Source organism: Dromiciops gliroides, chromosome 1 (genome assembly GCF_019393635.1).
Source record: "Dromiciops gliroides isolate mDroGli1 chromosome 1, mDroGli1.pri, whole genome shotgun sequence".
NCBI classification, from domain to species: domain Eukaryota; kingdom Metazoa; phylum Chordata; class Mammalia; order Microbiotheria; family Microbiotheriidae; genus Dromiciops; species Dromiciops gliroides.
In genome coordinates, this window is record NC_057861.1 from 487088941 (window position 1) to 487103597 (window position 14657).

The 14657-nt window shown below is 42.1% G+C and overlaps 1 protein-coding gene across 1 annotated transcript; it reads left to right on the forward strand.

The window, feature by feature from the left end:
• The first annotated feature begins 342 nt into the window (after positions 1-342).
• Positions 343-6354, forward strand: TOMM5 (translocase of outer mitochondrial membrane 5). Its single transcript, XM_043975946.1, has 2 exons — positions 343-589; positions 6120-6354. The coding sequence occupies exons 1-2, from the start codon at positions 469-471 to the stop codon at positions 6194-6196; spliced, it is 198 nt and encodes a 65-aa protein (XP_043831881.1). The 5' UTR covers positions 343-468; the 3' UTR covers positions 6197-6354.
• The last annotated feature ends 8303 nt before the right edge of the window (positions 6355-14657 follow it).

Below are 14657 nucleotides of genomic sequence, written 5' to 3' on the forward strand. Positions count from 1 at the left end.
TGTTATTGAGATTGGAACCTTTTGACAGCAAGGAGGAGACTGGGAAAATGGTTTCGTGTATGATTCTTTTTTTTTCCTGTTCTACTATCTATATGGAAATGCCCAGTTTATTTGTAGTTTATTAGGGTTAGAATAAAAATAAACAAAAATTTTAAAGCAAAAAAATGACAAGGATGGGCCGGATCTCTTCCAACTTGACCTCATATATGAGAGTAAGATGGCATTCCCAAGCACATTCCACTAGCACTTCCCGTCTCTTTGGACAACATCCCACCCACCCCAAACCTCGCGGGATGACGTCATTTACAATCGCCCCAAGCTGTATTGTCCCCGCCGTCGCCCCGTAGCTCAGCGCGTGGTCGAGAAGTCCGGAAGGGGGTTGGGCGCGATTTCCGGGGAGCCGGCAAAACTGTGCGCTGCCCTGGAGGACTGAGATTCGCGGCCTGTAACCGACAGATCTAATTCGGCATGTTTCGGATCGAGAACCTGGGGCCGAAGCTAGACCCGGAGGAACTGAAGCGCAAGATGCGCGAGGACGTGGTCTCCTCGGTCCGCAACTTTCTCCTCTACGTGGCCCTGCTGCGCGTCAGTGAGTGACCTTTCCTACCTGCGCGGCCCGGGCGGGGTCAGGGTCGGGGCAAGGGCTGAGGAACGGGGGTCAGGGGAGCCTCGAGAGACGGGGAGAGCAGCCCGGGAAGGGAGGCGCGGCGGGGGCGGGGGGGGGGGTCGGTTGGCCTGGATCTGAGCTCTGGGATTAGCGGAGAGGTGCGTGGCGGGGGACCTGGGGGTGGGGGGCTGACTCGGAGAAGAGCGCTGCACCCTCGCCCCCACTGGGCCTCGGTTTTTTCATTTGTGAAATGCCAACTCCACCCAACCCCCCTTTTTGCCAGTATGAAAACCGAGCCAAGAAGTTCATTGCCCTCTCTGAGGGCGCGCAGGTCTGGTTCCAAATCCAGGGTTCTCCATTCCACCATCGTTTGGACCGCATGATCCTCTAAAAGTCCTTACATTTTTGGGGTCCGTGAATTAAATTTTTTTTAATCCTAAAAGTATGTTATTATTTTCCAGTTACATGTAAAGATAGTTTTCGACATTTGTTTTTCTCTTCTTTCTTTTTTTAGTGAGGCAATTGGGGTTAAGTGACTTGCCCAGGGTCACACAGCTAGTGTTAAGTGTCTGAGGCCGGATTTGAACTCAGGTACTCCTGACTCCATGGCTGGTGCTCTATCCACTTCGCCACCTAGCTGCCCCCTTTTCTTTTTTTTGCGGGGCAATGAGGGTTAAGTGACTTGCCCAGGGGCACACCTCTAGTAAGTGTCATGTGTCTGAGACCGAATTTCAACTCAGGGTCCTCCTGAATCCAGGGCCAGTGCTTTATGTACTGTGCCACCTAGCTGCCCCATATCATTTGTTTTTATAAGATTGCTAGTTCCAAATTTTTCTCGCTCCCCAAGACAGCAAGCAATCTGATATAGGTTATATATGTACAATCACATTAAACACATTTCTGCATTAGTCATGTAAAAGAAGAATTAGAACACAAGGGAAAATCCTCAAAAAAGAAAAAGTAGGAACAGTATGGTTCAAGCTGCGTTCAGAATCCACAGTTCTTTTTTCTGGATGTGGAGAACATTTCCCATCTTGAGTTCTTTGGAATTGTCTTAGATCCCTGCACTGCTAAGAAAAGCCAAGTCTATCACAATTGATCATCACACAGTGTTGCTGTTATTGTGTACAATGTTCTCCTGGTGCTCCTCACTTCACTCAGCATCAGTCCCACTTAAGTCTTTATCCAGGTTTTTCTGAAATCTGCCTGCTCATCGTTTCTTACAGCACAATAGTATTCCATTATAGTCATATACCACAACTTGTTAAGCCATTCCCCGATTGATGGGCATTCCCTTGATTTCCAATTGTTTGCCACCACAAAGAGAGCTACTATAAATATTTTTGTATATGTGGGTCCGTTTCCCTTTTATATGACCTCTTTGGGATATAGACCTAGTAATAATATTTCTGGATCACATGGTATACACAGTCCCATAACCCTTTGGGCATAGTTCCAAATTGCTCTCCAGAATGGTTAGATCAGTTCACAACTCCACCAACAATGCATTAGTGTTCCAACTAATTTTGTTTTAATTTGGGTAGAATACCGATCTTGGGAGTCAGGAAAACATGAGTTTAAATGCTGTCTTAGTCACTTAATCACTGCCTATATGACTTTGGACAAATCAGTCTCAGCCTCAGTTTCTTCATATGTGTAAAATGGAGGTACTAATAGTAGTACACAATCTGCCTCAGTTTCCTCAACTGTAAAATGGAGGTAATAATAGCAGCTCATATTTTTATTAGGAAAAAATAAAATTTATATGTAGAGCATTATTTACATATCTATACATGTATATGATAGAGCTAGCTATTATAATTTCAATAGGTTTGGTTTCCTTTGTAATCATGTGTTTTATTTTATACATTTAAAGTCGTTCTGAGGTCTTTAAACTTCACCAGACTGCCATAGTGGTCCATGACACACCAAAAAAGGATTTAAAAACCCTGTTCCCTCTCTACATATCTGGTTTATATAGGATAATGAGTGGCACTGGACTTGTGGGTTTTGTAGTATTGGGAACCTAGTTGGGTTTTTTGGGTTTTTGGGGTTTTTTGCAGGGCAATGAAGGTTAAGTGACTTGCCCAGGGTCACACAGCTAGTAAGTGTCAAGTGTCTGAGGCCGGATTTGAACTCGGGTCCTTCTGAATCCAGGGCCAGTGCTCTATCCACTGTGCCACCTAGCTGCCCCGGGAACCTAGTTGTGAGGGAGTTCTGCTGATGCATGGGCTTTAAAGATTATAAAGAATTGCCTAGAACACTTTGAGGTATAGTGATTTGGCCAGGGTAACACTGCCAGAAACAGGGCTTGGACAGCATGTCTGGTGCATGGTAGGCATTTAATGTGTATCCATTACATTAGGCTGTTTCTCTATACAGTGCTATACAAATGCTTACTCTGGATCCCCAAGAAGAGATTACTGGGCTCCCTGGATCAGGCTACTAGGGCAGGGGGAAAAAAAATCCACCAAAAATCTCTTATCTGTCCCTTTTTTCTGTAGTTTTCTGGAACAAAGCCTGGCACTTTTCTCTTTTTGTTTAATATATCACACCATTTGATCCTCATGACAGCTTGGTAAGGAAAGTGGGCCAAAGATTATTATTTCCATTACACAGATTTCTTGTTGAGGAAATTGACGAGAAAGTGACTAGCTTAAAGCCATACAATTAGTGGTAGACCTGAGACAAGAGCCCAGATCTGGGCTCTTTTCAACATCTGTATATCATAGGCATACATGGAAAGGAAGGTTGATATGGTTAAAATGAAAGATTTGTTCAAGATCAGTGGGAAGTTCCTTTGACTTCGATATTTCTGACATTTCTCCCCTTATTTCCATTCTAAAAACAAGTTCAGGTCCTTATTACCTCTTACCTATCCAATATACAGCTGTCAAGATAATCTTTATAATACACAGATCTGATCATGTCACTTCTTTGCTCAAAAACCTGACTGTCCACTGACGACCATATAAAGGCCAAATTCTTTAGTCTTTTATTCAGTTCTCCACAAAATCTCTCTCTAAAGAACTATGCTAATTTTCCCATACTGTTTCTTCTCATGTACTTTTTGATACAAACTACTTCTCACTGTCCATTGAACAATGCTACACTTTCCTCTTCTATACATTTCAAAACCTGTTGATATGCACCATCCCCTTATGCTGTCTTCTGCACCAGTCTGATGAAGTGGCCTGTCTTTACCTTTACATGTGTACCCTTGTTCTCATCCTCTTCTGGCTCCTTCCATCCTGCCTGCACACATGTCAGGTGGCCCCCAAGTTCCCATATTCTGAAGGGAAAAAAAATCCTCACATGGCTCTACTATCCTCACAAGTGACTGTCCTGTATCTTTCCTCCCTTTTAAAACCAAACTCAGACATAAGCTGTTTACACGCTTGCCTCTTCCTCTCCTTACCCACATCTCATTCCTCTGCAGTGGGGCTTCTGACCTCTAGACTCAACTGAAACTGCCCTCTCCAGAGTTATCCTCCCTCTCTTCATTGGGAAATCTGAATTGCTTTTTCTCCGTCCTCATTCTTCTTGACCTCTGTGCCACATTTGACACTAAATCAACCAAGTCTTCTTGGATTCTCTTTCCACTCTGGGTTTTCATGATACACATCTCTTATTTCTCTTACTCATCTGGCTTTTTTCTCTTAGTCTCATTTCTTGGTCCAGTGGGTGTGCCCTAAGGCTCAGTCCTAGCCTTTTCTCTCTCTATTCTCTCACTTGGTAACCTCATCAATTTCCATGGATTCAATTATCACTCCATTCAGATAGCTTCCTGATCTTTTTGTTTATGCAGTTGTTTATAGAAGTGTTTCTATAATTCTAGTCAGCTCATCTCCAACTGCCTGTTAGATATTTCAGACTGGTTAGGTATCTAAAACTCAACAAGTCTAAAATAGACCTGTTGGCTTTCACTCCAAAACCTCACCTTCCAAACTTCCCTATTTCTGTTGAGAACCCCACCATCCTTTTCAGTAATCCAGGTTCACATTCTTGCCTCCAACCTCTATGTTGAGTGGATTATCTTTTCAGTTGCCAAATGTTGTAATTTTTAACTTCATAACTTCTCTCCCATTTTTCTTCTTCTCTCCATTCATAGAGCCACCACCTTAGTTCAGGCTCTCATCATCTCTTCCCTGGACTACTGTAGTAGCCAGGTCTTAATTGGTTCTACTTTGTGTTTGTCCATCCTGTACAGAGCTGCCAAAGTGATTTTCATAACCATGTAACTTTCCTACTAAATAAACTCCTGGGGCTTCTTGTTACTTGAAAGATCAAATCTAAACTTCCCTGGTTGGCATTAACAGCCCTTCAAAACTGGGCTTATGATATATATTACTCTCCCCTGCAGTTCGGCCAACCTGATCTCTCTGTTCCCTCCACTGGACACTCTAGCACCTGTCTCTTTGCCTTTGTACTGACTATAGTCTGTCATCATTTCTACTTGCTAGAATCCCTAATTTCCTTCAAGACTCAACCTCAAGTCCCACTTGCTGCATTAAACCTTCCTTGAGCCCCACTACTAAGTGCCTCCCCTTTCCACCCCAGTTATTCTTTTTTTAATTTCATATATTCTTGTATATCCGAGGAGACATCCCCTGATAGAATGTAAATGCATCAAGGGGAGGGACCATTTTGTCTTTGTACCCCCAGCACCTAGTATATAGAGTAGTAGTTCATAGTTGTCAATACATGCTTGCTGATAATAATAGCTAACATGTACATAACACAGTGTGCCAAGCACTGTGCTAATAAGCGCTTTATAATTATTATCTCATTTGATCCTCACAAGGACCCTAGGAGGTAGGTACCGTTATTATCCCCATTTTGATGAGGAAACTGAGGCAAACAGATTACTTGACTTGCCAGGAATCATACAGCTCAGAAGTGTCTGAGATCAGTTTTTAACTCAGTTCTTGACTTGGGTCTAGCATTCTATGTACTGTGCTACCTAGCTCTCTCAACTTGATACATTACTGACTCATAAAGTATGCAGAATAAGACAATCTTGACCTTTTGCTGTCTTTGCCCATTTTGACGAGTAGGTATCATTCTTGATCTTAGATTTAACCTATAGAGAAATGTTTCTTGACTGTTAGCGTGTAATACATTTAGCATTGGTTGGATTTTTTAATCAGCACAGGGGAAAAATTGGTTCTGTTAGCTCTTTTGGTCAGAGTACTATTTCAGACAAAGAATATTGACCCTTTCTTTAAATGGAGTTTAGAAATGTTTTTTTTTTAAAAAGCCATGTATATGAACCTGCTCTACTTGCAATGATATTTTGCTTCCAAAGCCTCTTTAGAATAAATAACTGAATCAGGTGAAGGAACTTGTCTCTTTTTTTAGTGAGGCAATTGGGTGTTAAGTGACTTGCCCAGGGTCACACAGCTAGTTGTAAGTGTAAAGTGTCTGAGGCCGGATTTGAACTCGGGTACTCCTGACTCCACTGCGCCATATAATTGTTTACTTTTGTTTTTTCTTCCCCCACCCTCTGTAGCACCCTATATTTTAAAGAATGTTGGACAGCATATGAAGATCATGGTAGAAGAGAGACAATGGCATGTGAGAGCATGAACTTCAGAATATGGTTTCAATTTCTCTTCCATTTGCTAATCAACAGGCACAAAAAGACATCAGAGACTTCTGGTACTGAATAGATATGAAAACTCCACTTACTAAGAATGAGTTTGAACCTCGGTGAAAAATGCCAACAACTGAAAGAAGCATGATAGTTTTTTCACCTTTGACACTGTTAAGAAATGTTAAGCAGACTTCTTTGGTCTCATACTGCTGTGTCAGTATCATACAACCTTCATAACTTTTGGTTCAGTTGTAAATAGTTTTATCAAACTACGTTTTGTAGTGAGTACTCATTGTAGGGAGCTACCTCTGAAATTATCCTCATTACCTTCTGTTAAACCTCCTGCCTCTGTGAGGAATATGCATTGTGAAAGATTTTCTTGTGATTACTTTTGTTGAAATTGATACCATTATGATAATTAGCACAGTACTGTTAGTCTTTCTTTTTAATAAATGTGCCAGGTTTTTTTTACCAGTATTAGATTCGATTTAAAATTTGCCCTTTTTTCCTCACTTAGTTTTTGGGTGAAACTATCTTAGCAATGTGTTGTGATTATTATAGATTGTGCAAGAATTATACCCTCCCCAGCTTGGCCAGATTAATTTGCCAAGTTCTGAAAAATATGAATTCAATTTGAATCATTGCTATAACTTCTGAACAACCTGTATGGAAGATAAGGAAAAACTGCTGTTTTATCAGTGGGTTATCACTGCAGTTTTTCCTTAACAAAGGAGCGAAAATAATCCATACTGAAAACAGGTGATCTAGGTGATAATAATAATTGCTATTTTTTATGTTGGAAGTTGGTGGTTTAAAATATAGTTATTAATTACCAATCTAATTAGTAACTCCTGCGCTTATCCCCCTCAGCTCTGAAATAAGGAAGATCTTGACAACACAGGAAAGTCAATAGAAATAGCCCTCTTACACCTCTGGTTTACTAGTAGTCCTAAAACCTCATGGTCCACCACTTAGTGAGAAGACTTGAGGATCTCAATGAAGGAGTAGCAGTCAGTCAGTCAACCAGCATTTACTAACTGCCCTATTACCTGGCCAGAAACTGTGATAAACTGGGATTACAAAGAAAGGCAAAAAACATCAATCCCTGCTCTCCAGGAGTTCTTCGTGAATAGGGTAGGGGGTCAGGACATGCAACACACCAACAATTATGTACAAGCAAAACAAATAGAGGATAAGTTGGCCCTAGTCTCAGGAGGGAAGCACTAAGTATAGGGTTCCTTGTTTCTCACCTGTTTCCCTCGGGTCTGCTTGTTCCCTTAGTGCTGTTACTGCTGTTGCTAGGAAGAGTGCTCTAACTCACTTTTCATCTGTTAGTCTCCAAGCTTCTGCTTTCCATTTGCATTCTCTCCACCTGATCATTTGCAGCAGGCTGACTAATTTGCTCCTTGTGGTTCATGACACCTCCCCCCTCCCAAACTATTGTGCTTGGACAGTAGTTTTCAGACACTGTCTCCCCTTACCCCTGACACAGCTTTCATTGAACACATACAACACCCCCTTCCTCCCCAATCTTCCTTCGGCCCCAGTATTCCTAGTGAAGGTTTCTTGCTCCAGCTTCTCTGATGCAGCTTCCTGGCCCAGGGCCAATAAAAAAGTCCAAGCCAGATGGGCTCCAGCTTCTCAGACTCAATAGGTCCCCAATACAGAAGTAGTCACTATACCCTGAAGCTTGCCTAATCCCTAACCAGACTCATTTCCACATGGGGGTGATGGGGGCCTGCTGTATCCTGGTGTATCTTTGCTGTCTGGGGGCAAAGTAAACCTTTGTTAAATGTTTAGCGATTCCTAAGTGCTTCATTTCCTCCCAATATTGAACATGAATTGCTGGCTTAAAGCAGTGCTGCCAACATTTGGTGTAGTCAGTAGGATGGGATGAGATGACCTCTTGACCCACAAGATGGTTGAGTTAGGGCAAGAGCCCCCAAAATATGGACGGGATGGGGGTGAGGATAATATGAGGTGCCTAGCAGGACACTGCCTCGCTGCCCAAGGGCAGCCAGTGGAACTGGTGCGAGATTTTTTTTTTTTTTTGCGGGGCAATGGGGGTTAAGTGACTTGCCCGGGATCACACAGCTAGTAAGTGTCAAGGGTCTGAGGCCAGATTTGAACTCAGGTCCTCCTGAATCCAGGGCCGGTGCTTTATCCACTGCGCCACTTAGCCGCCCCCCACTGGTGTGAGATTTAAAATTGGATATAAGAGCATTAAACTCCCCTTTGAACTTTTCCCTTATATCTATATATCCCAGACCAGTAAGAAAAAGAAGCCTCTGAGCAGAGAGGGATTAGCTTTTTTTGTTTGGGAATTAATTAGCCAACAAACAGGTGATACTGATTAGGGAAATAGGAAAGTAGAAGTACAAATGAGTAATCTTAGATCTAAGCTTAGTCTATATTCTTTTATAAAACTCACCGAATCCCAAAACTGCCTGCCAGGCCGAGAACCAGAGCCGATCACATCAAGCCAGGGTGTGTGAGACAGTGTCTCACTCTCACTTTTAAAGTGGCGTCCTGGAAGTATGGCGTGCTTCGCCACGCTCTCCGGGCAGCCGCAGGCGAAGGGCTGTTCGTCATGGTCTCCTCCCCCAAAGGGTGGTCCTTCAAAAGCCGATTCAGTAGTATGTGTTCAACTCTCAAATGATTCGATTAAAACTTCCAATTTTTTACCACACTGGTGAAGAGAACTCTCCTGAAGGGGGTGGGGGAATTGGAGACCAAAGCCAAGAACCCACCCAGAGGCTCTGGCTCCTGCTGAGATAGCAGAGAGAATGGAGAAGGATAACAGGCTTGAGGCAGAAACTGGGGAATTCCTACCTGTGGTTAACCCCAAGTCATCCTAGCTCTAAAAATGGTGATGGCTACTAGAGAAGATCAGAGATCCTGAGCATCCCTGAAGTCATGGCTTCTGTGAATGTGACCTGATGGAGTCAGTGCTTGAAAGGCTCTCTGCTTTGGCTTTCCATGACTTGAAGGAACCTTCTGGAGGCCTCCTTAAGTTTGCAAAAGCCATCCAGGGCGCAGCTAGGTGGGCTACAGTGGATAGAGCACTGGCCCTGGAGTCAGGAGTACTGAGTTCAAATCCGAATCTCAGACACCTTAACACTAGCTGTTGTGACCCCCGGGCAAGTCACTTAACCCCAATTGCCTCACTTAAAAAAAAAAGAAAAAGAAAAGCCATCGGAATGTGTTGGCATCCCGGAAAGGATTTGCTCTTTGCCCTTTTTTTGGTGGCTGAAGGTGGGGAGTTATTTGCACTTGTCCTAACAAAGATGAATTTCCCTAGCAGCCAGCTCATCAATGTGGATTTGGTTGGGGGAGGGGTGTGATGTTCCTAAAGGAAATAGGTTTGATTAGATGATTGGATTTACTCTCTGCCACCCCACATCCTATCCCTTGCCTGTCTCTGGCATTTTAGAACCTGCCTTCTGGTTTAAAGCTCCACTTGAATGTCTTCAGACTTTAGGAATGAATGTCCACCATGCAACTGTACTGGCGTTAGCTGATTTATTGGAGAAATCTGAACAAATACTGCTCTGACTGGTCACTCAGAATGGGGGAAGTCACAGAAACTGATCTGGGTGTGGCTCCTGAAACTTTCAGTTAATAAAGTAATTGGTGGCTAGCACACGGGGTGCTTGTGAACCTGTACTAAGAAATTAAGCACCTGGGCATTAGGGACCCTTACAGTCACACCCAAGCCTGAAGTATCCTCCTAAACCCCTGCTTTATTTGGATTATTCTGGGGAAACTACCAAGGACTGTTCTTGGGGGGAAGGGGTATGTAAAACAAGGCAAGCCTTTCCTAATGGAATTTAGATCACTCTTTTCCCGACAATGCAAAGGCCAGTTCTGGAGATTTAAATCCCATTCCTCCTAAAAGGGAAGGAAACCGGAGAAAGACAATGCCTATGAAAATTAAAGAAAGGTTTTATTAAGCAAGGAAGAAAATTTAGCGTGATCATGGGTACTATCCAGCATATTGCCAAGTAGAACACTAGGTAACATTACATGGGGTTTATATGCAATTCAAACAAAGGCAGGTAAGGAATTTGGAGGGAAAGGTGGGCTTAGCAAGGAATGAATCAGTCAGTGGGTTCCATTCCCAAAGGGAAGGGGAGAAGGGAATTCCAGGGGTCAAGGATGTGGCCTTTGAAACAAATCAGAAGGCATCCTTGATAAGCAGTTCAGTTCGAGGCTTTATTAAGAAATGCCTTGATAAGATATTTAAAGAAAAAAAAGGAGGGGCAGCTAGGTGATGCAGTGGATATTGAGCACCGGCCCTGGATTCAGGAGGACCTGAGTTTCAAATGTGACCCTCAGACACTTAACACTTAACTAGATGTGTTACCCTGGGCAAGTCAATTAATCCAATTGCCTCACACAAAAAAAGGATTATTCCAAAGTTAAGGGATAAGATTGTCTCCAAAAAGACTATAAACAGGATATGTCCCTTAGTCCTATATCCTACAGTCAGATACGTTTTTGATTGGCTTCAGAGTTACTGATTCCTTGCATGTCCAACTAAGTTTACTCTTCAGTCTGCATTGGTAATGTTAGGCAAATGCAGCCAGTCCTTGTACATACCTGATAATTGGGGGGACTCACACGCAAATCGAGGTATCCATTTATTTATTTTTTTTTGGGGGGGGTGAGGCAATTGAGGTTAAGTTGACTTGCCCAGGGTCACACAGCTAGTGTTAAGTGTCTGAGGCTGGATTTTGAACTCAGGTTCTCCTGACTCCAGGGCTGGTGCTCTATCCACCTGCGCCACCTAGCTGCCCCTTATCTATTTATTTTTACAGGTACAGTAGGTTTTAATATTTGCCTGTACTCCCTTCAGAACCTCTGGGTATGTTACTGTGGGGAGGGTTAAATGGAAACCCCTTAAAATAATCAGAACCATCCCATATAATTAATGTCTACAATATCAGTTGCCCAGGGGAATGAAATAGAAATTCTCTAGTAGTGGTGATGAAGGAAAGCCTGAGTGTTTTGTTATACCAGATCCCCTTACCCCTCATGTTACCTGTGAGGAAGGCCAATGGTACTGGCAGCTGATAGTGGACCAGAGGGAGTTAAATAAAGTCATAGGCCTCTCTGCAGCTGTCCTGATCTGGTCTGTGTCCAGGATTGCAACCTTGACAATGCCATTTTTCTCTATTTCTGAAACTAGTCAGAAAGAGTTTGCTTTCACCTGGGAAAGGGGTCCAATATACCTTCACCTTCCTCCCCACAGCCATCTGAATTCGAATTCATACCTGCCACATTATGGGTGGACAGAGATCTGGAAGATGCCCTCCTTTCCTGAGGGCATTGGTGTACACACTTAACTCAGCTAAATGAGGTTGCCACCGCAGAGGCTGGAGATCAGATAGATAGATGGTGGTCTATATGAGAGACACGGAGTGGGTAATCCACCCTAATGAAATCTAGGGTCTAGTGCACTCAATCACGTTTTGGGAATACCAGTAGGTGGGAAAAGCCTAGAAAATTCCAGGCACAGTACAGTATAAGCTACTGACACTTGGTTCCCTACAATCTAAGAAGGAAGTCCAGAGATTTTTGGACTCTAGGTTTTTAGCCAACACATACTCCCCACCTGGGGTTATCTGATGGCCCCTATTTACTGAGTCACCCATACGACTGGGTTTGCAAGTGGGGCCCAGAACCCGCTATGGCCTGGAAGACATAAAATAGGCTGTTCCGTATAAAACCGTGTCTTTGAAGGGTCTCTGTTCATAAAGACTAGCCTGGGTGGAGCCTTGGTGAAGCACCAAGGATGGCTAGAATTAAACTACTATTAGGCAACCTGGAGCTCCAAGATCCTCACAGCATCCATTCACTATAATTTTGTTTGTTGTTGTTTTTGCCTCTTTAATAAATTTTTTTAAAAAATAAACATTTTTATTAGTTAAAGCTTTTGAGTTCAAATTTTATCTCCTTACCCTCCTCCCCTCTCCTTGAGGCAGTAAGCAATCAGATATGTTAATATGTGCAATTCTGTAAAACATTACCATATAGTCATTTTGTATACTATAATGCTCTTTTAAAAAGTTTATATTTATTTTTTCCAATTACACTCAACACCCAATTTTTACATTATTTTTTAAAATTTTGAGTTCCAAGTACTCCCTCCCCCTTTCTTGAGAAGGCAAATAATTTTATATAGATTATATGTGCACAACAGTCATTGCAAAATATATTTCCTATTAGATATGTTGCAAAAGAATACAAAAAACCAAAAAAAAAAGTATGCTTCAATCTGCAATCAGTTTTCATCAGTCTTTCTCTGGAGATGGATAGCATTTTTCTTTTCCTTTTTTTTTTTGTAGGGCAATGAGGGTTAAGTGAGTTGCCCAGGGTCACACAGCTAGTAAGTGTCAAGTATCTGAGGTCAGATTTGAACTCATGTCCTCCTGAATTCAGGGCCAGTGCTTTATACACTGTGCCACCTAGCTGTCCCCCATAGCATTTTTCATCATGAATCTTTTGGAATTGTCTTGGATCATTGTATTGCTGAGAATAGCAAAGTAATTCACAGTTGATCATCATAAAACATTGCTGTTACTGTGTACAATGCTCTCCTGGTTCTGTTCACTTTGCATCAGTTCATAGAAGCCTTTCCAGGTTTTTCTGAAATATAGTGCTTTTGGGGAAAAGGACCCACATGTACAAAAATATTTATAGTTGCTCTTTTTGTGCCAGCAAAGAATTGGAAACTGAGGGGATGTCCATCCATTGGGGAAAGGCTGAACAAGTTGTGATTGTGATGGAATACTATTGTACTACAAGAAATGGGGGGCAGGCAGATTTTGGAAAAACCTGGAAAGGCTTACCTGAACTGATGCTGAGTGAAGTGAGCAGAACCAAGAGAACATTGTACACAGTAACAGCAATGTTACTGTTAAGTTACTGTTACTGTTAAGTTAATGTTACAATGTTAAGCCATATAATGGGAAAGAAGCTGAGAGCATCATAAATTTAGTGCTGGAAGGGAACTTAAAGGTTATCATGTCCAACTCCCTTTTTTCAGGTGAAGAAACTGAAGCAGAGGGGCGGCTAGGTGGCGCAGTGGATAAAGGACCGGCCCTGGATTCAGGAGTACCTGAGTTCAAATCCGACATCAGATACTTGACACTAGCTGTGTGACCCTGGGCAAGTCACTTAACCCCAATTGCCTCACTAAAATTAATTAATTAATTAATTAAAAAAAAAAAAAAGAAACTGAAGCAGAGAGAAGTTAAGTGACTTGCCCAGTATTACACAGCCAGAAAGTGTCTGAAGCAGGATTCTAACCCAAGTCTTCCTGACTCTCACTCCAGGGTTATCCACTGTGCAATATAGCCTCTTTACATTGATATATATTAACTCAAATTAGCCTATATTAGAAGAAATGATAGTGGAGGAGAAATTGATTGAGAATGGGAGTAGTAGTTCAGCTCTGGTGTTTGATGTTTGTTCCTGAGTCTTTCTCCTTTATTTTATTGTGGGAAAAAGGGTATTTATGGGTATTTCTGTCTGTGGGTATCATGGCTCCATGATATTTACCAAAACTGGAAAAACAATGTTGAAAGTTATGGACAGATCCACCCTAAAGATGCACATCAAAATGGTACTAAGTTAACCTTCCTCTCAGTTTTTCTTTTCTTTTTAAAAGAGACTGCATGCTGTAGACAGCTGACCTCAGAGCCAGGAAGTCCTGGGTTCAAGGTTTCACTTCTGCATACTGGTTAAATGACACTAAGCAGATTATTTAATCTTGTAGTATTCTATGAAAATTTTTAGATTCCAAGATGCAGAGAAGATGCTGACATGTATTGGTAGAGGCAGTTTCCTATACAAATGAAATCACAGGTCTAGTCCCTATGCCTTTCTTTTAAAACGTTTATTGATTTTTGTTTGTTTTGTTTCTACATCATCTACACTTCTCAATGCATCCCTCCTTCCTCCTTCCAGAGATCCATCCCAATAACAAAGAATTTAAAGGGGGGCGGGGGGAAGAGTTCAACTAAACTAATCAACACATCAAAAAAAGTCTGACATTATATTCAATGTTCCATACTCATAGTCCTATTTGGCATGGTGAAGTGGATAGGGAAGATCTGGGTTCAAAATCCATCCTCAGACATTGCTGTCTCTTTGACCTTGGGTAAGTCACCAGTAACTTCTCTCTGCCTTCATTTCCTCATCTTTTAAATGAAGGGATTGAACTAGATGATCTCAATTTCTAGCTCTAAATCTAGGGTTTTCTTATCTATAAGGGTGGGGGGACAGAACCTGGGGAGGTCCAGTCTTCTCTCTATTCTTTGAGGCCAAACTTGGTTATTTTAATTTCATAACGTTCAATTGTGATTGTTTGGCCCTTGTTGATCTTTCCCATTTTTATTGTTATTGTCATCGTGTATATTGTTTTCCTGGTTCCTTATTCTGCTTTCT

Excerpts from the sequence above, each read along its gene's own strand:
- TOMM5 (XM_043975946.1), top strand. The coding sequence starts at position 469 with ATGTTTCGGATCGAGAACCTGGGGCCGAAGCTAGACCCGGAGGAACTG. Across the intron at positions 590-6,119 it reads CGTGGCCCTGCTGCGCGTCA|CACCCTATATTTTAAAGAAT; the intron begins GTGAGTGACCTT and ends CACCCTCTGTAG.